This window comes from Vulpes vulpes, chromosome 13, assembly GCF_048418805.1.
Source record: "Vulpes vulpes isolate BD-2025 chromosome 13, VulVul3, whole genome shotgun sequence".
Lineage (NCBI taxonomy): Eukaryota > Metazoa > Chordata > Mammalia > Carnivora > Canidae > Vulpes > Vulpes vulpes.
Genome location: NC_132792.1, coordinates 37,907,058 through 37,931,507, shown reverse-complemented (window position 1 = coordinate 37,931,507; position 24,450 = coordinate 37,907,058). Strand labels below are relative to the sequence as shown.

Here is a 24,450-nt window from a genome sequence, read left to right as displayed (position 1 = left end):
GGCTCCTCAGAGAACAGTTCACAACCACCAGCACTGACATCACCTGCAATTGTGTCAGGTTCCGAGCCCGACAGGGGAATCAGAGGTCACAGTTTAACAGGATTCCTCACAAAATTCAGATGTCTTCTAAAATTTGAGCAGCACAGGATTTCCACAAAAATCACCTGGGAAGGGCAGCCCGGGTGGCTCAGCGGTTTGGCGCCGCCTTCAGCCCGGGGTGTGATCCTGGAGTCCCAGGATCGAGTCCCACGTTGGGCTCCCTGCATGGAGCCTGCTTCTCCCTCCGCCTGTGTCTCTGCCTCTGTGTCTGTGTGTCTCTCATGAATATATAAATAAAATCTTTAAAAATAAATAAATAAACAAACAAACAAATAAATAAATAAATAAAATAACCTGGAAAATTCATTAAATACAAGAACTCCCTGCCTTCCTCCCAGAACCAACCGCAGACCCTCAATGTCTGCTGAGGGCCTCGGAATAAGAATTTCATACATTGTCACGTGATGACCTGTCACACAAGGCCCGAGACCGGGGCATCACTCTTCAAGGCCATCGTACGCAGCCCCTCAACTACAGGCCTCAGCTTCACCTTCCAATTCTTTTTTTTTTTTAAATAAAAAATGTAACAGAGATACAGACCTTTATTTTTCCATCATGCATGGGAGCTTACAGCTATTTGTACTGTTTAGGAACAAAGGAATACTTGCATTATTACCAGGATGTCAGATTACCACGTGAGACAACGAGTAACTGTTTTGGGAGGTTATTTTCACAGAACACACAAACGATCTCCAAATCATACTTCCAAGACCAGTTATATTCTGAGATCAGGACACACGGATGATACATCTAACAGCCACAGAAGCCTCCATCTTTCACAGGCAAAAAGGACTGATATCCTGGGTCTCAAGTAAACAGCGTATTGTGTCAGTCTTTGAAAGATTTGCAACAGAACAGTCTCTCTCCTCTTGTGGATACAGGGGAAAGGGAGCATCTTTTCCTCTCTTTTTGAGACTCCCTGTTTATCCTGAAGACTTTCATTTCTAAGGCCCACTTCCGGAACTTCATTAGTTAACATTCAAAGCAAAACAGCAGACCTGATGTGATCATGACAGTGCACCCCACCATTATCACCACCACCGAGAGTCCCGATCTCCCAAAGGAGTCAAGGTTGAGCTGGCACAGCGTCGGACTTTCCATCAGTACAGGCGGGGAGAGGAAGATGCCAGGTTGATCATAATTGACATAGCCTCTCCATTTCTGTGCACGTCTGGAAACGTCCATAATGAAGAGCAAAACATTACAAAAAAAAAAAAAAAAGCAGACCGACACAGCTACATTTTACCATTAGGCAAAAATGGGGTAAGTGGTTAAGATTTTACTTATGGCAAAATAAGCAGCATACAGCCTCAATCTTCTGCAGATGCAAGGCCACACCTAGAACAAAAGAGAAAGCATACAAAGTAACATTATTCCATCTTGGATTTGTTCCTGTGATTTATAAAACCCACCAATGATGAGCTAATACTGGGACAAAACCGTGGACAAACCCTCACTGAGCCGTGACACTGGCCCATGACCCCTTCCTCCCCCTCCTCACTCCCAGGAAGGTCCCTCCCCATCCTGCCTCACTGTAAGATGGGCCTCCTCTCCCGGAGGCTCCTCAAGGTTTCTATCTGCCTCTCCAGGTACCTCCACTGCAGACTTGAGGCAAGGCCTCCCCTGCCCTTGGGGAACTCAGCACAAGGTCTCCCCTGAGGAGATAGAGGCTAGGGGGCGGGCGAGCGTGCTTACAGTCCTACGCCCCACCTCTAGGGATGCGAAGGAGAAAGAGGGCCAGCTCAGCTCTTGCGCTCCCTGGAAATGAGCCTGGTGATGAGCCTTGTGATACACGACAGACTCTGCAAGCCCTGTCCCCACGCCCCCAGACCAAAGCCTGCTCCTAAGCGGACCTGAAGGTAGAGGCAAACACAGCAAAGGACTGCTGAGAGGAGAAAGCTGGAGAGTGAAGGCCAGGTGGCCTCCGCCACAGGGGAGGAAACAGTAGGAGGCAACCAGATCTTAAGGGCAAAAAAAAAAAAAAAAAAAAAAAAGGTGGAACAGGGAACCCTAGTCCACAGCACTGCGGCCTTAGGGCTTATAATTCCAGCACGAAAAGAATTTTCAACCTCAGAATTACAGAGTGATCCCAGGACTCAGGCCCAAGGTCTGCCCACAGACCCACCTGGCCTCGCTTCGTCCACCCGTCAGCCCAGTGTGCGAGTGTGCACACCAGGTCCCAGCTGTCGCACTAGCTGTACGCAGAAAGCCCGGGTTTTTTCGGTTGTTTTCTCTGAGCTGTGGCAATATTAAACCGAAAAGGGACGGGAGAAGTGGAGGAAGGAGGAGGACAGGAAAGGAGAAAGAAAAAAAGGAAGAGAGGGAGTGAAGGAAGCGCAAGTGAGGTGTGAGATGAAGTAGACACAGGCCCAGGGACCAGGAACCTCTTCGCCAGAAACCCCACTGTAAGCCTCCGGTCACGGGCTCAGAAGGGACAAGTGGAGTTGACAGAGGGCCTCAGGCTGTACGTGGGTCTGGTCCCCACCCTCACCTGGAGCCACAGCACGATGACAGCGAGCACACGTCCACACACTCGCCCCCCAGTCTTCAGGCCGGGCTCCTGGAAGGCTGGGGAGGGTGGGTGTGTGCCTCATGCAGGGGCAGGGGGCCTGGGTCCACAGGCAGTTCTTGAGGTCCTTGTTGACCTGGAGGCCAACTGGGGCCAACAGTGACCCAGACAGATCTCAATGGCCAGACAGAGATGGGGCACGAACAGACCTCGATCAATGTTCATCAGAAGGGCCCGCAGGCAGGGAGAGACATGGTCCAGAACACGCGGCACACCGCTTCTCGCTCAGCCTCCTCCATGCCCGGCAGCCGGGGACCCCGCAGGGCAGCACAGGCCAAAGTCAGAGATCCAGAAGGTGGCGGCAACCGGGCTGATGACCCCACGGCTTTGGAACAATCAGTTTGGCCTGACGGCCGACACTGTGTACATTGTGCCATGGCAGCAGCAGAGACACTTGCCGTGGATGGCGTGCATGGCCAGCGCCAACACGGAGCTCAGCAAGTCACCGGCCCTGAAGGAGCAGAGCTTGAGGACACACTCGCTGGTCCGCTTGGAGGATGGCTGAGTGTCCACGTTACAGACAGCTGGGAAGGGCCAGGGCCCAGCACACGGTCCAGGCAATGCGGACAAAAGGCCGCACACACTTGAGGTGGGTGTGCCTAACGTATAACAGTAGGGGTGAGACCCTCTAACGCAGAGCACTGATGTGAAAAAGCATGAAGGCCACAAGGAGGTGAGAGAACATGGTCGCTTATACCCTATTCTTGTAACTGAAGTCCAGGGGGGGATGCCAGTGTGTGGAGGCCACCATGAAGACACGGCAGGCGGGCAGGCCGGCGGGCGGCCTGGTCAGTGAGGCGCGGGTCCGACGGGGGGTCACGGGACACTAGGGCAGGGTCAGTTGGACTCGGGCGCCCCGGGCTCGGGCGCCTCGGGGGCCGGCCTTGCTGGGCCCGGCCTGCCCTCCTTCCCTTTCTCAGCCCGGGCCCCCTCACTCATAAGGTAGTACTGCAGGGGATTGGGCCACAGCTCCTCGTTGATGATCTCCACGATCTTGTCCGACTCGATGGAGCTGTGGTTGGAAAACCACCCAAAGAAGCTGCGGCTGTTGTCCGGGCTCCCCTGGCTCAGGGACTGCAGGTCGTGCCCCGGCAGCCACTGGATGGGGGTGGAGCGGGACACCACCTGGCCCGAGGGGCCGCAGCCGTACTCCTTGATGAGCACCTTGTTCTGGAAGTAGGGGTTGCGGCCGAAGTAGAACTTGATCTTGTAGCCCAGCCGGGCCAGGCCAAGCTCCTCCACCTCCAGGCTATTGAGGTAGCCTAGGGCCTCCCGGTCCTGGCTGTTGAGGAAGGACGACAGCTGCGGGTGGTTCTGGAAGGCGCGGCCCCAGAAGCCCGGGATGCTCTGAATGAGCAGGTTCCTGCGCTCCAGGTGATGCAGCCGCAGCTGCCCGAACTTGCGCGACAAGCGCAGGTAGGCCCGGTCGGCCTGTGCGTTCATGGTCTCCAGCTTCAGCTGCACCGTCTCCAGCGTGTCCATGCGGCCGCCGGGGCCCGCGCCCCCCGCGCCCCCCGCGCCCCCCGCCTCCCCCGACCCCCCCGCCCCCTCCCCCTCCGCCGCGCCCGCCCCGCCGTCCCCCGCCGCCCTCCTCGGCCTCCCCGCGGGCCCTCGCCGGCCGCCGCCGCGCGCACCCACCCTCGGCCTCGCCGCCCCCGCCCGGGCCCGCAGCGCGAGGCCGCAGTCCAGGGGCAGCGCGCAGGCCTCCCCCTCCCCCTCCGCCTCCGCCGCCTCCGCCGCCGCCGCCGCCTCCTCCGCGGGCCCGGCCGGGACGTGCACCTGCAGCTGCGCCGCCGGGAGGTCCTCGCCGGGCCCGCAGCTCCGGGAAGGCTCCGGGGCGGCGGCGGGGGCGGGGGCGGCGCGGACTCGGCCTCGGCCGCGGCCTTTGCCCCGGCTCTTGGCGCGGGACGACCTCCTGCCGCGGCTGCGGCCGCTCATGCTGGCGCCGCGGCTCCCCCGACGCGCTGCCGGCCCGCGGCCCTCGCCATGGCAACCGTGACGTCACCGACGCACGCCCGGCTCGCGCGACGGCCCGCTGCGCGCCGATTGGCTCCCGCGCCGCAGCTGCGCACCGCCGACGCCCCGCCCCCGGCAGGCCACGCCCCCGGCAGACCCCAACTTGACCCCGGCAGACCCCGTCCCTGGCAAACCCCGCTCCCGCCCGACCGCGACCCCGACCTGACCCAGGCCCGACCCGGACCCAACCCGGGCCCGACCCCGCCTCCGGCAGGCCCGGCCCCCGGCAGGCCCCGCCCGGCAGGCCACGCCCCCGGCAGGCCCCGCCCCCAGCAGGCCACGCCTCCTGGCGGGCCCGACCGCGACCGGCCCCGCCCCCGGCAGTCCCGGCCCCCCCTCGCCCCGACAGATCCCGCCCCCGGCAGTCCCGGCCCCCGACAGACCCCGCCCCCGGCAGGCCCCGCCCATGGCAGGCCACGCCCCCGGCAGGCCCGACCGCGACCCGACCCCGCCCCCGGCAGGCCCGGCCCCCGCACACCCCGCCCCCGGCAGGACCCGCCCGGCAGGCCACGCCCCCGGCAGGCCACGCCCATGGCAGGCCCGACCGCGACCCGACCCCGCCCCGGAAGGCCACGCCCCTACAGGCCACGCCCCCGGCAGGCCCGACCGCGACCCGACCCCGCCCCGGAAGGCCACGCCCCTACAGGCCACGCCCCGGCAGGCCACGCACCCGGCAGGCCCCAACCGCGACCTCAGCAGACCCCGCCCCCGCCCGACCCTGGCCCGACCGCGACCCCGACCCGACCCCGACCCGACGCGCCCTGACCGCGACCCCGCCCCCGCCCCCGGCCGACCCCGCCCCGCCCCGCCCTGACCGCGCCCGGGCCCCCGGCCCGCCCCCGCCCCCGCCCCGCCAGCCCTGTGGTCGCCGGCGCCCCCTGCGCGCTGCGGGTGGCGGGGCGGCGGCCGGTCTGCAGGAGCCCCCCATGCCCGTCCTCAGCCGCGCACCCAGCCCCGTCCACTACCTGCCGTGGCCCTCGCGGGCTGGCGGAGCGGCCGACCCGGGCGTCGCGGAAAGCCCTGGCCGCGCCCCGTGCGGGTGCCTGGGGACAGGGGCAGCGGCCTGGTACCTGCGCCGCGCTTCGCCGGGTGGGCAGTGGCTCCCTCTCCGCCCAAGGACGACCCTGAGGCCCGCAGTGGGATGAACGCGCAGCTGGAACCCGGGCCCCGGGGGCGCGCACCCTCTGCCCCTTGGAAGTGGCTGGGCCCAGGCCTGCCCCTGCGGCTCTAGCTCCGGAGGATGGAGCTCTGCCGGTAGAATAGGCATGAGCAGGGCATCCTCCCTTGTGCCTGGGCGGGCACCCTGCTACCTCGCCCCTAGGCCCTCAAGGCAGAGGACCCCAGGGGCCGGCCCCCCTCGGATGTCCTGTAATCGAGTAGGACAGGAACGGTCAGAGCCTGCAGAGCGGCAGGGGGAGGCCCTAGAGGCTTCCTAGACCCTGCATGGGAACAGCGGGGCGACCTCTCTCGTTCCCAGACTGACTTCTAGACCCTGGTCTCCCTGGCCAAGCGGCAGGACCTTGATGTGGTGAGACCCCTGGTGAGACCAAGAGCAGTAGGAGAGCCAACAAAGACCCTACAGGCTCACCAAGAACGAGCAGGCCCTGGCACGCAGCTGACGGAGAGGTAAGTTCCAGAGCCCCTGGGAACCCGGCACCTCTTTACTCTTTTCTTTTATTATTATTATTTTACTTGTGATAGACATAGAGAGAGAGGCAGTGACACAGGCAGAGGGAGAAGCAGGCTCCATGCCGGGAGCCCGACGCAGGACTCGATCCCGGGACTCCAGGATCGTGCCCTGGGCCACAGGCAGACGCCAAACTGCTGAGCCCCCCAGGGATCCCCAGCACCCCTTTACTCTTGTTGTCAGTGTGGCCTTGGAGACAGACGGGCAGCCTGGCACCACCCACAAACTTGTTAAAAGCAGAGAATTTCAGGCCCCGCCCCAGACCTGCTAAATCAGAATTCGAATCTTAAACGAGGGCTTGGTGTATTGGTATCCACATTAAAGTTTAAATATAAAAAATAAAAATAAAAAGTTGAAATATAGGAGACGGGAAAGAGAGATCCTGTTGACCCCAGCCGGCCTCGCTTTGGGGCAGCCCCGTGCAGGTGACCTCTGACTCTCAAAGCCTCAGGGCCCTGCAAGGCTCCATATGATCTAGCACATTCCCTCCTCCCGTTACCCAGCTCACCTCTCTGACCTCATCTTTTTGTCTCTCCCACTCCCTCCAGGTACCCTGGCCTCTTTGCTTCTCTTCAGACTCCCTGGTAAGCTCCTGCGTCAGGACCTTTGCGTGGGCTCTTCCTTGCGCCTTAAATGCTCTTCCCCCACGATACTTGGTCATCTTGGCTGGCTCCCTTCACACGTTGCTCGAGGGTCCCTTCTCAATGACTGTCCTCTTTAAAATTGCCACCCACCCCATCCATCTTACCCTGGACAACTTTTTCTTTATTCCTTAGCACTTACTGCCTTTCCAGCACCTATACCAGTTATTTATCCCGTGTATTGTTTGTCTCTCCTCTGCAGAATGTCCCTTCCACAAGGGTAGGTATCTTTCTTTGGTTCATACGGGCCTGCAACAGTGTCTGATGCTAACGACAAGAACCAACCAAAATAGTGTTTGAAAAAAATGGGTTTATAAATTGTCTGAAATTCAGAATACCCCTGTATCCCCCCAGAAGCAATTTTATAGATGAAGGTTATATACTCAGATCAACAAATGAAAACTTATTAAACTCATTTTTTAGGCTGAGAATCATCTTTTGGTATGAGCACCAGTCAGGGACAGTAGGTGGGGAAAAATCTAGATTGATACACTTAAAAATTAAGTCAGGGGATGATGTACCTTGCTGGCCCAGTTGGTAGAGCATGTGACTCTTGATGTCAAAGTCATGAGTTCGGACCCCACATTGGGCTTGGGCCCTACATAAAATCATAAATAAATAAAGGGGTTCCTCTTTATAAAAAAATAGATTAGGGAAATTAATATTTGATTTAAAAGGGATTAATCCAAAGATTACCTTAAATTCTTGTTGAAGGACTTTTTCTTTAAGGTTTTATTCCTTTATTTGACAGAGAGAGAGAGAGAGAGAGAGCATAAGCAGGGGGTGTGAGAGAGGGAGAAGCAGGCTCCCCACTGAGCAGCGGGCCTATCGCAGGGCTCATCCCAGGACCCCGAGATCACATTTTGTGAAAGATCACAAAATAAATGTGAACTTTCATTCAGGGGTATTCTGAATTTCAGAATGAGCCAAAGGCAGGTACTTAACCGACTGAACCACCCGGGTGCCCGGAAGGCCCTTCCGTCATCACTTTCTCCCAAGGCCTTCCATGCACACCCCAGACCACGGGAAGTAGTCCTGTCCTTGATCTCACAGAGAAGTGTATGTATCAAGTAATATGTATCTGGCAATTAGACATGCAGTTTCGTGCCAGTCCTTGTACAGAATACCCTCTTAAACTGGATAACCACAGTCTGGAATTGTCTGTAGATCTCAGGAAAACAAACAAACAAACAAACAAACATAAAAATCAGCTGAAGCAGTCACTGTCCCCCCTGCAAACTGCAGAAACTGGTGGGCCGGCCCGCTTCTCAGAGCGCTCCCTGCTCTCCCAAACTCCATTATCAGGAGCCTTATTCCTGCATCAGCAGCTGCGTCATTTACTGCTCACCCGTAGTTAAACCCCTGAAGGTTAATGTAGACCAGGCCCCTGGAAATGCTGTTTATTATGCCTTGAACCTGTTTTCATCTTGGCAAAGCGATAAGCATCAGGTGAAGGGAAACCAATGTGAGACTAACACTTGATGTAAAGCTCCTCCTCTGGTCCGGGTCACCCAGCCCACATGGCTTCTGTATTTAAGAGGTAGGTCCATGCAGTTGAACTGAACTGTTGATCTTCTTCTCAGGTATTAATATTTAACTGCATACAAGACTATACAGCTTGAGTTCCCTACTAAGCAGTAAACTGTGTAAGCATAAAGACTGTGTCTCTTTTATCCCCCAAAGCGGTTAGCACGGGCCTTGCACAGACTAGTAATGTTAGTGAAAGTTCACATTTATTTTGTACTTTATACAATGCCGTGTTCTAATTCACTTAATCCCCTCAACCACCTCAGGGGCAGGTGCAGTCATTGCTCCCTTCTTAGACAAGAGGCTACTGCTATACAAAAAGGTTCAATAGCTAATTAAGTGGCTTTAACTCAGACAATCAGATTCCAGCACCCACACTCTTAACCACTTCTCCATGATGTAAAATTCTCATTCGGGGGATTAAAATATCAAACTCTCTCTAGTGGGTAAAAAAATACCTTTCAGTGTCCAGTGTAAAATCATGCATATACATACGTGTTCTTACACATGCAAACATAATACATATGTACACCAGTTACTCAGGAGTCATTTTTCTGTGGGGCATTTACCCGGTGTGGTGAGAGACTCAACATAAGTGAGTTTCATTTCGACAGTCCACGTTGGGAATAAAACATCTCCATTTGCACTGCATTTATCAGGAGCATTCTGTGAATATCATGGAAGAGAAGTTTACTATCGTGAACTCAGAAATCTGGAAATTTTGCCCTTTTCTCAATAATTAGGGGCTTAAACACATGATAATACAAGCACTTAATTGGTTCTTTTTGAATGTGATATATCATCATTTGTAAATTTTATTAAAAATCTGTAAAACCAGGGGATCCCTGGGTGGCTCAGCGGTTTAGCGCCTGCCTTTGGCCCAGGGCGCCATCCTGGAGTCCCGGGATCGAGTCCTGTGTCGGGCTCCCGGTGCATGGAGCCTGCTTCTCCCTCTGCCTGTGTCTCTGGCTCTCTCTCTCTCTCTGTCTATCATGAACAAATAAATAAATAAATCTTTTTTTAAAAATCTGTAAAAACACTTTTCAAAATATTGAAGTAATTAGCATTCACTTTTGTTCTCTAGAAATCATACTTTCTCCATTCCTTTTAAGGTCTGTTTTCCTTGAATCACAGAAATTAACAAGCTAGGAAAAAGACATTCCAGTTGGATCCAGTGATCCAACCTATTCCACCACCAAGAGACTAACATTCCCCACAGTTTCTCCCATAGAACTTTAAAATCCCAGACTTGACATTTTTAGCCACAGTGATTTTTGTCTTTCCCCGAGGAGACAGTTTGAAGCTCTTAAACGGCAGTAAGTCTTGCTTACTCTATGGAATTTTGCCAGCTAACCCTCCCACGTTATGGAGGATCATGGAAAAGAAGGGGTTGACATAGGGAATATTTTCACAGCCCAGGAGGGAGAGAAAAATCTGCTTCTTATGGTAAATTTCAAAAGCTATTTAAGGTTAATATCTTTAGAAATGTGCCTAGATTCTTTCCAGTTCCTCCCCAAAGAGCAAAATTTTATACTAGACCACCTAAGTCATTCAGTTCGTATCATATAAGTAGCTGTAAAATATTTTAAAATATTGACAAATGTATTCTTACTTCTTGGCATTTCCTTTTTACCCTACATCTTCACCATTAAAATTAGATCTTTACGCTAAAGGCTTTTATCCTAGAAAGAGAAAGGTGCTGAAGAATCCAGCAAGAGCCGAATTCAGCAAGTCAAATTCTTCACTTTGAATTTCAAACTAAGCTCTTGAGAGGGGAAGATATAATGGTATTGAAACAGAAAAAAAAAAAAATAGCTCTTCAAAGGGAAATCCTGGAGCACTAAGTGCATAGAGTTTATAACAAAACAAGGAGGAAAAACATGTGATGATGGGTAAGCCATATCTCCACCACACAGAGGCAATGAGAACTTGTTCTGAGCTGGGTTTGAGGGTGTTGGAGAAAATTTAGAGAGTGTATGGCTGGTGCAGGATCTCGAAAAAAGGATTCTCACAGTTGCCCCTCCACAGATCAGAACCCTTGGGGAATTGGTAGAGACCATCCTCCTAGAAAACACAGACAGCTGAGAGTGGGGAGGGCTAGCTCCTAACTTGAAAACTGGAACCCAGACAAGAAATCCTCCGAGGGCATCTTTCATCACAGGGTAGCGAGGAGAGTAGAAAAATATGTACGGAGTGTTAACTTTAAAAATAAAACTGCCAGTTATTTTGCAAGCAAAAAAAGAGGGGGGTATTCAGGAATAGCAGAGAATTGTAATTCAGAATGTGGAAGCTATAGCAAAACTATAGGCAAGTTCAGAGAACAAAGGAGAGGAGAGGGGGAATCGGGAGGGGCTGTTACAAACAAGTGCACTGGAGTAAACCGGGAGTTTGAAGTGTGGTGGCTTTTCATTGGCTGGGTTGTTACTGGGCAAGAAGAAAACCTCCTTCCTCCCACTAACATAGCATGGACTTGGCAAGGTGTGAGTCTTCCTGTTGCATTTGCAGTTGTCAACAGGCGGTAGGGCATACGGGCTCCCCTTCTGGCCTCCTGACTTTATTTTATAGAAGACTTCTTTTCTTTTTTTCAGATTTTATTTATGGGAGAGGGAGTATGGGCATGGGGGAGGGGCAGAGACAAAGGGAGAAGCAGAGTCCCCCCTTCCACCGAGCAGGGAGCCCAGTGTAGGACTCGATCCCAGGACCCTGAGATCATGACCTGAGCCGAAGGCAGATGCTCAACCGACTGAGCCACCCAGGCACCCCACAAGGTTTCCTTTATCTTCACAAGGTTAAGTGCTGCCAGAGGCATTTCTGCAGTGGCCCGTCCCATCCTCCAGCCACCCTCCTCTCCATCTCTCCCAGCCTCAGAATAGAGTGCAAGAGCAGCCATACGCTTACCCACATTTAGTGGAGAGAGGTGTGGAGGTTGGTTACGAGCATTTGGGGAATTTAAACGGGCTGCATGTTGTTGGCAGAGATGCCGAGTAAAGGACTTGCTGATTAGAAACCGTGAGGGGCACCTTCGTCGGTGGATACTATGGGAGCGGAGGCAGACTTCAGTCTCCACGCAGGTCCAGCTGAGCCCCAGCAGACACCCGCAGAGACTGAAGACGAGATTCACACCAGAACCTCCTCAGCCCTGGAGACACAAAAAGAGGAACAGGGAATATCCTACATGATTAAGTATTTACCTAAAAGAAACTGGAATTTTGGATGTCAGGTTACCATGTCTCTTGAATTGCCCTGTTTAAGTTATCTGAACTTTATGAGCTGCTACAACCATGGAAATTCATACTCAACTACAATAGTGTTAACTAGTCCAGACCCAGAACCTAATGGGTTTAGTCATGCAACTCCAAAGCTGGAGAAACTTAACAGACAGGATTTTAAAACTCTTTAGAAAATAAGTGACATTGATACTTTTAGAAAAAAATAGCAGGTATTGAAAGAAGGCCTCGTAAGACATGGTTGTGACTATAAAAATTATTAAATCCATGAAACTCCAGTCACCAAATATGAGCATTTTCACTACACTTTAGGAAGGGCCCCTAAAGCAAAACTAAGTGCTCTCCAAGAAAGTCTCTCATTAATTGGTTACGGGTTGAATTTAGAGCTGTGGGTGCACCCCATTTCTTGCAGTTACTGCTTTTAATATGCGACTTCGTAACTTACCACACGCTTCAGTTTTTCCCCAGTTGGGCTGCCCTATGCAAGCCGTTGTCGCCAAACAGAAAAGAAGCTCCACGAGTTGCAAACACCAGACTTGCCTTATATGCCTGGTGTGTGAGCTGCACAGCGCCTTCTCCTTGCATTGCCCCACAGCCATTCCCTTACCGAGCCACCCTCCCTTCCCAAACCCAAACAAGGTGCCTCCGAGCCAGCGCTGTCTCATGTCATGCAGTGCGGAGAACGGTGGGATGCAAGGTCCCTCTCTGCGCACTCAGGAATGTTTTGTTCGTGCCACGCCCTTAGTTGTCTTCATCTCAGTTATCCCCTTTCCTGTATAGACACACAGACACACCGTTAACATCCGTACCCCTCCTTCTTTCCCAACAACACGGTAAGAATTCAGAAATGTTCTAGAAAAGGAAGTGAAGCTGGTACATTTTCACTTGGGAGATAAATTGGGAGGAAAATATTCCAACGGGACCTGGATATGAATCTTGGCGTATCCCAGGAAAGTCATTGACAAAGGGCAACGTGGAAAACCCGACACCGGAACTCCCTGCACTTCATATAACCTAAGACCCTGCATGGCTTGCAGGAGGTCCTGAGATTGAAGAAGGCCAGGATCTTCACGGAGGATGACCAGAGCCTACATGGAGGTAGGGTCCCTGGGATGGAGGAGCGGGGAGAACCTTCTCACAGCCCCCAGCACGTCTCCCACACCAGATGAGTAACTGTGGTAGTGAGAGGAACCAACTAGAGACCCCCCCCCCCATTTTATCAAATAAGCCATAAATCTTCATGGAGCTAGGAATTTACACCAGAGACCTGGGGAAAATGAACAAAGATAAAATTAAATAGAATTTTAAATGAATGGGCAAGCACTTTGTGGTCAAAATGTTCAATTTTATGTTGTAATCAACTAGTGCCCATAAGCATGGGGTTTTGTTGTTCCGTTTCCCTTTACCCGAGCCAGTTTCACCGAAGATACTCCGTGCCTTCTGGAATACCCACCTCGGTTATTCATTCTGTCTGTGTAATATCTGACAGCAGCAAGACATTTTAAAAAACACTTAAAATTAATAAATGGTCAAGATAAAGATCAAAGGAAAATTAAGAGCAAGAAAATTAAGAAAAAAACAAACAGAATGAAGTATCCAGGTGTGCCCCATTCCTGGGTGCGTGCTGTACCTGCGGGAGGCTGCCCACGTGTGTGATTCTGGCCTTCAGCCCACAGTGCAGAGAAGTCAGATGTGGCGTCACCTTTATAACGTTTGCAATGCTTATAAAACAGCAACAACATGAGAAAACAGATTCTCAGAGGAAACCCATTTGTTCACAACACTGAATCCAAGAAGGAACATGGGGCCTGCAAGGGCCAGGGCCATGCTCGCGGCGGCCCAGCACCCAGGCAGGTCTCTAGCCCCGGCCACAAGGGCAGGCGAACGGGACGCAGAGCCACTCTGGAAGAGCAGCTCGTGGTGGGCCAGGTCCAAAGCTGTGGTGGCTTCGTGCAAGGAAATGGCGTTCTTAGAATTCAGGGGTGACAGTGGACATGCACCCCGAAGCCAGCCCTGCAGGTGGGCCTTCTCCAGCTGGTGCAGAAGCTGGTGCTGGGCCAGGGCCGCGATCGCACCGGGACGGGCTGCCGAGCTCCAGGGTGGGTGGGCCTGCCACCAGGCGCCCACGAGGCTTCCCCGGGAGCCGCCACCCGCCCCCCCCAGGTCTTCATCCATCTCTGTCTCCATCGCTTTCCTTTCTTTGCCCCCCTGCACACCACTGCGCTTGGAGAAACCATATGGTTGCCTTTGAACACTATTCCCCGCTTCGGGTCCTCTCCTAGTCTCACACTCAAAGTTGAGTCCTCCGGGACTTCCGTTGTGTTGCCTTGCGGAGTACTCTAAGCCTCAGTTTCCCCATAGTGTGAGCTGGTTATGCAGGTCGGGCTCAGGCAGAGGACCAGGCAGCTGGTGACGGAGAGAGGCCAGCCCAGGGCGAGTCTATGGGCAACTGAAGGGTGCGTGAGGCCCTGTCTCGGGCTGGCAGTTGCCACTTACCTCCAGCTGGTAGCAGCCGGGGGGAAATCTGCAATTTTATGTGAAATTTCTTAAAGATCCTGTGAGAACCAAATAAAATAACTCCACTTTTTAACCCCTGTCTACACCCTTATTTTTTTTTAATTAAGTCTTTAAATGAAATCGTGAATGAACGTCTGGAAAATTACTTGAATTCCTCCAAAGAAGAGAGATGTTCGTGGCTGTCACCAGACAGAAAGCTTTGAAAACACAAAGCAGCCGTAGGATCCCGAGCCGGGTCTATCCCGCACCTTCGAGGCAAGCCCCGAGCGGATGGCAGCTCGGGGGCAGCTGCTCCTCAAGGCAGGAACAAGTGAGGGCAAGACTTATATATATATATATTTTTTTTTTTTTCATTTTGAGCTTCCAAGAGGATGATCATTATTTTTAATTGGCTTTATATTTTCAGGCACAGAACCCCATGCTCCCTCTGATTCCTTAATGCACGTAATTTAGACTCCAAGAACATTTTCATCTTCCTACAACAGGAAGGCTTTGCAAGACCGGCTCAGGGGCACATCGCTGCTGCTCACGTCCCCCAGCAGCTGCTCCTCCAAATCTTCACTGGGCAACTAACACGCTTCTGACACAAACGGTAGACTTGAGTGACTAACTGTGTGCCTCCGGATTCTTTTCTCCTCTTCTGAACACCCACACGTTGATCGGGTGAACCATATGGCCTCTCTGATTCACACATTAGGACAATTAGGACACCAGCCAGTTAATTGCTCAAGCTGGCATTTTCATAACTAAAACAAAACAAAACAAAAAAAACACAACCTGATGCTTTGTCTTCTTCAGGAAAAGCCAACTCCATCTGGTGTTGGGTATGATTCAGATATTAATTCATATAATATCTAGCTAAAAATGGGTATAAGACAGCCCTATTTAGACAAAAATACTGAATGGAAGTCAACTACGTGGCCATAAGTTTTCCCCCGCAGAATCCAGACTGGAGCATGATGGTAGAAATCTAACACGGGGATCGTGAGCACACTGTCAGTGCCAGGATTGTATACACACCTGTGCTGGCCCCTGGACAGCAACCGGACCACCCTTCCCTAGCACCAGGTATCAGAGAGGAGGGGAGTTTGGAGGTGGGGGATAGGGCAGGTGGCTCACAGCTGTGACCCCTACAGTGATGGGGGGACCCTCCAGGTACAAGGCCCGGTATTAAGAAATCGAAAGGACTTCTTTTTCCCCCACACCAGGACTCGTAGAGGGCACCCCTCCCATATTGCAACACTACTCTAACAGTAGAAAATAACTAAAGCTAATCAGCATGGTGTGCTTGAGGAGAGTTCTGGAAAGTTGTCTACTCCCAGCCTGGATTCCGAGTTGGGAGCCAAGGAGATGCAAAAAATGTAGCAGTCTGAGCACAGAACTATTGTTTTCTTTAGACCAGAGAGAGAATAGTTACCGTTTTGTGACTAGACCTATGAACTCTAGCGGGAGGGGTCAGGAAGTTTCCACTTCCCACGTGACTCATTCTCCCACCCCAGGCAGGAGCAGTGGAGGAACCAAGAACCCCTGAAGCAGAGACTGTCCTGGAAATGATTGCACACTGAGCGGGCTTCTTCCAGAAGGGTTAGAAGCATAACGGAGACCCCTGAAGCACCCGCACAGCCTGCTCACCACGGGGGGCGGGGGGGGGTGAGCTGAAATTTTTTGCAAAGTGCCTGTGGCAGAGATGACTAATATTTCTCTTGTCTCTTATCTGCCATCACTAAAACCAATAAAAAGAAAACTGGAATGGATATTCCTAAAAACTTAAAACTAGCACTACCCTGTGATCCAGTAACTCCGCTACTGGTTATTTACCCAAGAATACGAAACCCCTAATTCTAAAGGATATATGCATTCCCGTGTTTACCGCAGCATTGTTTGCAACGGCCAAGATATGGAAGCAACCCGAGTGCCCATCGATGAGTGAATGGCTGAAGAAGGCCTGATATGTGGAATATTACTCAACCATAAAAAAGAATGAATTGCCATTTGCAACAACATGGTTGGAGCTGGAGAGTATTAATTATGCTAAGGAAGATAACTCAGAGGAAGACAAGTACCATATGGTCTCACTGATAAGTGGAGCGTGAGAAACAAATGGACAAAGGGAAAAAAAGACAAAGCAAGAAACAGATTCTTCATTATGAAGAATAAACATGGTCCCCAGAGGGGCGGCTGGTGGGAGGGTGGGAGGGTGGGTGGGGATGGGTGATGGGGCTTCAGCAGGGCTCTCCTGATGAGCACTGAGTAATGCATAAGATTGCTGAGTCACTGCACTGTACACCTGACACTAATATAACACCGTGTGTTAAGTGCACTTGAATTTAAAAAAAAAAGAATTTGCAAAGTAAAAATCTGTCTAAAATATCTAAAAGAAGCAAACAACAACAATCAATTCTCCCTGTTTAGGATCAAACAAGATTTCAGCAACCAATGATGGTAAAAAAAAAAAAAAAAATTACTGCCATATGCCCCATGTATTACTCTAGTAAATGAGTTCTTTCATCATCAAGAGAGTTTATGTTTATATGACATTCTCTTGATGATGAAAGAATTCACTTACTAGAAGGGAATTCTGGAAAAAAAGTCATGTTAAGAATCATGCTGGCGTAATTCACATTTATCTACGGATCTGGCCTTCTGGCCTCAATTTTATCATTTAGTAGGGACTGGAAAGTATTACAAACCACCCCTGAAACTACACAAAGTGAACAAAAGTATAACATGCCATTTTAAAAATTATCATTGAGAATTCCTTTTATGACTTGAAACTATGCATGTGGGATTGATAGGGCAGGCTCATGTGAGATGGGGGAGGGAACTGGCAAGAAAGCATGGCCCCAGGCAGGGGCCTAATTTATGAGTCAGCACGCTTTGGGATCTAAAGAAATCCTACCCAAACCTTTATGATTTTGGACTCAGGAAAATGAGACGACCTGCTGACAAGAAGCAGCAACGCAGAAACAACAGAAGAAGGGAGTTGGGCCTGAATTCGTTTCCTACTGATGCTACAACAAGTCACCACACACTCAGCGGCCTAGCAAAACAGAAATGTATTATTTTACAGTTTTGTAGGTCACAGTGGACTGAACTCCAGGTAGTGAAGGTCTGTGCTTCTAGCGGAGACCGGAGAGAAGACTCAGTCCGACGGCTTCTCTGTCTGCGGGAGGCTGTCTGCATTCCGTGGCTCTTCCAGCCAGCGGCTGGATCACCCCTAACTCTGCTCCCATCCCCGCATCTCCTTCTCTCACTGAGTCTCCAGACTCCCTCTTTTGCCTATAAAGCCCCTTGCCATTGCATCAGTCCTACCTGGACCATTTGGGATAAATTCCTGTCTCTAAAGCCCTTCACTTAATCACACCTGCAAAGTCCCTTTTGCTATAGAGGGTAACAAACATATCGACAGGTCCTGGGGATTGAGATTCGGACATTTCAGGGACCGTAGTTCTTCTGACGTAGAGCCATAAATGCTGATTTAAAAATTAAGTGTTAGGGGATCCCTGGGTGCCTCAGCGGGTTGGTGCCTGCCTTCGGCCCCGGGTGCGATCCTGGAGTCCCGGGATCAAGTCCCGCGTCGAGCTCCCTGCATGGAGCCTGCTTCTCCCTCTGCCTGTGTCTCTGCCTCTCTCTCTTTCTCTCTCGTCCGGAGGCCCCGGCGGTGTGGGATATTGCCCCTTTCAGACGTGGCCCCTCGTTAGCAGAGAGAAAAGCGGCTCAGTAGAGCTTCATATGGACTTTCAGAGCGTTATCGTTGACTATGTTGAACGTCCTTGCGGTCGGGAGCTCGTAACCTGTCACTAAACAGGGTGGCAATTATTTGGAAAGAATAAATCAGTGTATAAAAGCTTCAGGTGCAGTGCTGCATCGTTCCTTGAGGATGAGAGGAAAAGTACTGGTCTGTCCACACGGCCAGGACGCCCTGGGACGGCCCCTCGGGGCCCAGCTCTCCTCTGCAGGCCGCTGCACAGCTGGGCCGCGGACGGAACTCACCTGCATGGAGGGACGGACGGTCTCTGATGCTGAAACGCTGCTCCAGGTGCTTCGGGCACCTCACCCTGACCGTCGGAGAGAACGCTGTGTCCCCTGGGGTGGCTGTCCGGTGCTGGGAGTTTGTCTCCACGGGCGTAGACTCCCTCCGAGGAGCACTTGGGGAAGACTGGGAGTCCCGGAAGTCCTCGCTCATCCAAACCTCCGAGGCTGCTAATCCAGGTGAAGAACACTGTCCTCTGAGCTGTTAGGACCGAGGATTGGGAGTGATGATTACAGGGTGTGCGGTGGCCCCACAGTGCCGTAGGGAGCCAGCGAGGCTCAGTGAAGCCAGCTCAGAGGTGGCTGGACGGTGGGACCCATAGCACAGTCACCCTCACCTCCATGGGCCTTGGCGCATGGGTCAGAAATGGGGCTTTTGGGGGTGAGACTCCACGTGGAAGAAGAAAGAGAAGAGTTCCCTTTGCTCACATCTGCTCACAGAGGCTCCAGTTAGTATTCTGGAAGGTTCTCAGGCCAAGCGTGCATTCATTCCCCCTGAGGTTGTAAGTTGCTCTGTCCCAGGCCTACTCCTGGGAGGATGGAGCTGGATGACGGGACCTCCCAGCGGGAAGCTGAGGACGGGGTAACAGGAGGGAGGACGAAGGAGGAAAGCAGCCTGGGCCAGGGGAGGAGCAGGGAAGAGAGCATCCATGAGGGGCTTGTCCTCGAGCCAGGAGGGTGGCTGGGTGGCCGGGTGGCCGAGCCGCGGGGCTCCGAGCGCCGGGAGGCCACCTCCGCCACCTGCCCCTGGCACCCTGGGGCCCAGCCTGAACGTAGGGCCGCCAGCAGCAGGTCTAAGCACCCGGTGCCAACGCAGAGACACCACCGCACAGCTGTGGGGACTCAAAAAGAAAGAAGCTTGAAAGCTCACCATTTAGCCCCATCTTCAATGTCTGGGCTAGGGCCGAGGATCCCGGCTGAGGGCTTGCCCAGGGTCGTGAGGACGCAGGAGAAAGTTGGACCCAGGCTGGACTCTGTCCCTCCTGGCAGCAGCTTGGCCCCGATCCCCACAGGGGGACAGCCGTTGGCTGCGGACGAGAGGTGGGACCTGGACCTGCAGCAGCACCGCGTGCCTGGGGTGCCCCACCCGGGTTGCTGGGTCCGGCCAGGACCTCCCGCCCCTCTGACCCCTTGAAATGCCCCCCACCCGGGCTCAGGGCGCTGCTGCCTCTCACAGGTGGGCGGGCTTGGCGCGTTGCGGGGACAGGACCCTGCCGAGGCCCAGCTGCTTCGGCTTAAGTGACCAGCACATCTGGGACCTGGAAGGAGTCCAGCTGCACGTTACAGAAAAGTCTGCGGTAGAAACAGAGCCAAGCGACACACAGCTGGAAACCGTGGAGTTAGGAGTGAGGTGGAGACGCAATCCAAGAAGAGGGAGAGAAGAAACGGGAAGGGAGGGAGACACGTCAACGGGGATTTCTGCGTCCAGGAGGCTCCGAGTTACAGTGGCTGGGAAACAGCCGTGGAGTAGGGCCGTTGAACAAGAGCAACCATACAGAAACGACGGTTGGCACTAACTGACCCCAAAACGGAGGCTGAGCAGGGCTGGGAGGCTCGGCCGCCGGACTCCGCAGCCTCGGACGGGTCCGTTGGGCCGCGTCCTCCCATCTGAGTGTCTGCGTGGCCTCGTGGTGGGCCTGGCGGAGGGGCTTGGGCCGCCCTGGTGAGGGAGGACCTTGGGAAGCCTAGTGGGTTCCCAGGCCCCGGGGCAGCCCCGGCTGGACACACCTGCTTCAGACATGCAAGGGATGAAAGGGGAGGCCAGGGATGGGGAGGAGGAGGGGGAGGAGGGGGAGGAAGGGGAGGGGGAGGATGGAGAGGGAGGAGGGGAAGGAGGAGGGAGAGGGGGAGGAAGGGGAGGGGGAGGATGGAGAGGAAGGAGGGGAAGGAGGAGGGAGAGGGGGAGGAAGGGGAGGGGGAGGATGGAGAGGAAGGAGGGGAAGGAGGAGGGAGAGGAGGAGGAAGGGGGAGGAGGAGGAGGGGGAGGAGGGCAATGTGCACAGACATCCCCCCTCCCGGTGCAGAGGCTTGGGTAGGTGACCCAGCAGCAGGAGCCAGCAATGGCTGCAGGGGGAGCCCCGCTAACACCTGCAACCCCAGGCCGGAGGCCAAAGCTCCAGTGATGTCACTGGGCAGAGGAGAGGACCTTGAAGTAAAGGGGAAAAAAGGACAAAAAGAAGAGAGAGAGAAAAGACTGTTCTTCTCCCTCCTACTGTGACCTCCGGGATAACAAACGCCCCAGATGGAGCGTCATGGAGCCACGGGGACGCCGCCCTCTAGGCAGAGCCCACTGAACGAGGTTCCCTGGCCTCCCGCGCACCCGACCTGGTCCTGGCGGGGCAGCAGGGACCCCGGGCTCGGTGTCGCCCCCTGAGCCTTGTCATTTGCAGTCAGGCCGACGACTGGCAGGACGGGTGCCCGGTGACTCTTGGCGGGCTGGGGATGCCGAGCGCCGTGCACTCACAGGGATCCGAGGGGACAGATGACTTTCTTGGGTCTCAGGGAAACACTGTGACTGGCAGCAACTCCGTTTGAAGACCTCTTACAGACTGGATCGCACGCGGGACTCGTCGCGGATGCCCAGTCCCAGGCCCGCGGGCCCACTGTCCAGCCGCTGCGGTACCACGGCGGCGATGCTGACACCCACGATCACCACGGCTCAGGGAACAGGGTTAGAAACAGGCACAATTCAGTTTCAAGCTATGCAAGGTTTTAAGAGCTTTGTTCACTTAGTCAAGAAATGGTCATGGAGTCCTTTCTCAGGACCGTGCGTTAGGCCAGCAGCAGGCAAGGCCGTGGCAGGCGACGCCCTGGCCCAGGTTCTGCAGCCACTGGGGGGAAACGCTGTGAATTCTGTTCAAAGTTAATTTCTCGGAGTACCAGTCAATCCTAGGGAGGAGAGGAGAAGGCTGCGCAGCACCAGACATATCCCCTCCCCCAAAATAACCATAGTATTGAGAAAAATTCTTAATTTTATGGATTTTTTTTTTTTTTAGATTTTTTAATTTATTTGTGAGAGGGAGAGAGAGGCTCCATGCAGGGAGCCTGACGGAGGACTCGATCCCGGGACGCCAGCATCACGGCCTGGGCTGAAGGCGGGCGCTAAACGGCTGAGCCCCGCAGGGATCCCCAATTTTGTGGCATTTCAAGCACATGGAAGCTGCATAAACAGAGGTGAGAAGGAATTCTTTCTTGCAGCCTAAAATCTCCGGTAGAAAGACCCCAAACCTACGTGGTATTTTGGAGACGACGGTGGCCTGGGGAGGTTGAAGTCAGTGGAAGGCACGTTTCCTGGGAGCATCTCGTAATTCATGATCGGTCCGATTCCGTCCTGAGTGCCGACCGAGGGTTGGGGAGGGCACCCTGCTGCTGGTGTGGAATTCTGTGGTTCCTGGCCCCGTTTTTTGGCTTGGTTTGTGGATCTTCCCGGCTCCCCACAGGGAGTTGATCCATGGTTTCGAATCAGCAAGTCCCCCTGCCTCTGGCTTCCAGCCAGTCCTACCGGTGAGCAGCACCTGCAGGGAGGCAGGGACATGGAAAAGAGAGTTAGGGTACGGACTCCTGGGGGCCCACCTGCTGGGCCACACTGCTCAGCGGGGTCCCCGGCTGAAGGCCCGAGCCCCCGAGGGCTGCCATCCCCATTCTCCTGTCCCTGCAGGTCTCCCGTAGTGTCCCTGCACCCTGCCCGCTCCTCTGTAAACAGTCCTTTCATCTGTCTCAAGCGTGCCATCCATTTCCTGCTGGCACCACGACAAATAAGGGGAATTTACATTATCCGAAATGTGGAACCTAAAGGGAGGCTTTGCTATTATTTTCATATTGCATGATCTCAAATTTGCATGAAAAAGTAACAAATCTCAGAAGATCCACAGGCCCGTCTGCATCAGTAGCAGGGTTGAGAGTCAAGGTTTATAGCAACCTGCCTTCGATTTCCCTCTCGAGCTTGAACTTTTATCCTTCACGACTTTGGGGACCTTCCTTTTCTGCTTTACTTTGAGCTTAAGAAGCGGATGTTGTGTTGTTCAGTAACAATCCCTCGCGCCTCAGCTTCGTTAACTCCCTGGCAGAAGGATGAGCAGGATGAACGGGCAGCGCATCAAGGCCGTCATCCCTCTGCCTTTCAGTCGCTGGAACTCCATTCCCAGGCAACGATAATCTCTGAAATATTCAGCAACGGGCACGTGACAGCCCTTCTTCTTCCACTGTGGCAACGCACGGGGTTTGATTTTTATTTGGCTTGATTTCATCATTTCAGCCCCTCTTGTTGGGTCGCCGATTCAGGACTAGACAGTTTGGCTTCCAGTACGGCTAAGCAAAGCCAAAGCCGACGGTTCAGCCATGGGGCAAATGGGCGTCCGTCACCAAGAACCATACGCATGGGCGATGTATGGACACGACCCATCATTTCAGCATTTCTCACCTCCATCTGGAACTCCCTACTCATCCCGCTCATTCCTACCCATTTCCACTGCATCGTTTGCAAGGAAATGCATCCTGGACACATAGCAGGAAAGGGAAGCCAACAATCCCGTGAGATTCGTGTTCAAGGAATATGGCTTTAAATCAAAAGGCAGGGACGGACAGCGGCCCACCTCCTAACGGGTAAGGGATGCGGGGCCCAGGATGAGAGCACTGCCTCTGGGTCACATCTGCATTCCCATCCTAGTTCCACCTCCTACTACTCGCATGACGTGGGCTAGTTGCTTAGTTTGACTCTTCCTTTGCTTCTCTGTGGATATTACTGATACCTAGCTCAGTGGCTATACTGGAAATTAAGTGAAATAATGGCAGCGAAGCTCTTAGCCTCAGGTTTGCCCTGAGTCTGTTACCTACACAAACCCTGGCCGCTGCCTTACGCTTCAAGGCGATGCTCCCAAAGGGAGGTAGGTTTCGGTAATGAATATGTCAAGGGGAATAGAAGCCGTTGTTGCAGAAGAATATTCCATCATCCTGGATTTAGATAAAACAGATCAAAGAATCCCCCTCCCCACCTCGAAATGCTCATTGAAATCATTATCAACCCAAGAGTTAAGAAGGCAATTTAAGAGGCGTAATCTCAGAGATAGGTTTGCTCGGAAACTCAAGGAGGAACTGGACTGGTCGTCAAAATATGCGTTTGTCCTATTGTCTAAACAGGAGCAGAGAGAAAGACCAATGAAAGCAGATGGGCGGCTTGAGCAAGAGGGAAAGGAAGGTCTCCTTAGGGACACAACTGGGGTTTTAGACACAAAGGTAGTGGGTTTAAAGGGAATAATAAGACACGCCCAGACCTAGGCGCTCACAAAGAGATTAGGAGGAAGAGCCAGCCCTCCCCGCGCCTGCTCAGGGATCCCAGGTTTGGAAAGCATCGCGAGCCGTCCTCTTCCAACTCTCGGAAAGAGTCCCTAGTAAGAGCGACCGGACACACGACGGGCAGGAGGTGGTTGCCCATCCGCCGGGTGGTGATGGTGATTGTGGACATACTGAGAGGGGAAGGTCCGTGGGTGAATTAGTGGGTGGGTTTGTGGGTGGAACCATCCTTGTGGGTAAAGATGCAGATACTGGCCCGTGATGGGAAAGAACGTGACCGGGAAACCCATGGAAAGACCCAATGGAGAGGAGGCCTCTTACAAAGAAGCAAAGCGGAACCAAAAAACAGATGAGGTGCAGGCCTCGGGCTGTGGGTCTGATGGAGCTGTGCCTCCCAGGTTGGACTGCGCCGCTCCCAGAACCAGTGAGGTGGGGTGAAGCGAGTGAAGGTGGAAAACTTCTAGAATAGGGCAGGCCGGCAAGAGCCTCATCTCTGACTTCCCAGGCCTCAGCGTGGGGAGCTCCCAAGGCAGGGTCCGAAGGGGTGTAGTAGAAAAGCAGTCCCAAAATGTCTGAGTTTCAATCGATTCCCCGGGAGAGAAATACACGTCGGATGGGGCGTGTTGCCTGGGTCCTGACGAGGAGGAGGAATGCTGCGATGTCCACCCCTCAGGAGGCGAGCGCCCGGCCGTCGTGTGCCCCTGCCCCCCAGCCCAGGCGAGCGGATGGTCGCCCTTCCAGAAGAGAAGAGGCGATCCTTTCGGTGTTGTCTAGTCCTTCCTTAGACTTATTCAACCAGGGGAATTCGGGTTGGATGAATTCACTTGAAGACCCTGAAGGAGAGGC

At 53.5% G+C, this 24,450-nt stretch overlaps 1 protein-coding gene and 1 long non-coding RNA gene across 2 annotated transcripts in view; one reads left to right on the top strand and one right to left on the bottom strand.

The window, feature by feature from the left end:
* Window positions 1–623: 623 nt before the first annotated feature.
* Window positions 624–4,670, bottom strand: TSPYL5 (TSPY like 5). The gene is made up of 2 exons (XM_072734255.1): window positions 2,591–4,670; window positions 624–1,437 (listed from the first exon to the last, which is right to left on the bottom strand). The coding sequence occupies exon 1, from the start codon at window positions 4,604–4,606 to the stop codon at window positions 3,506–3,508; it is 1,101 nt and encodes a 366-aa protein (XP_072590356.1). The 5' UTR covers window positions 4,607–4,670; the 3' UTR covers window positions 624–1,437; window positions 2,591–3,505.
* Window positions 4,671–5,905: 1,235 nt separating this feature from the next.
* LOC140595160 (uncharacterized) overlaps window positions 5,906–24,450 on the top strand; it is a 30,201-nt gene continuing 11,656 nt past the window's right edge. Inside the window, exons 1-3 of the long non-coding RNA XR_011996565.1 lie at window positions 5,906–6,310; window positions 6,920–6,955; window positions 21,312–21,489. This is a non-coding gene — a long non-coding RNA (uncharacterized lncRNA). The remainder of the gene's footprint in view (window positions 6,311–6,919; window positions 6,956–21,311; window positions 21,490–24,450) is intronic.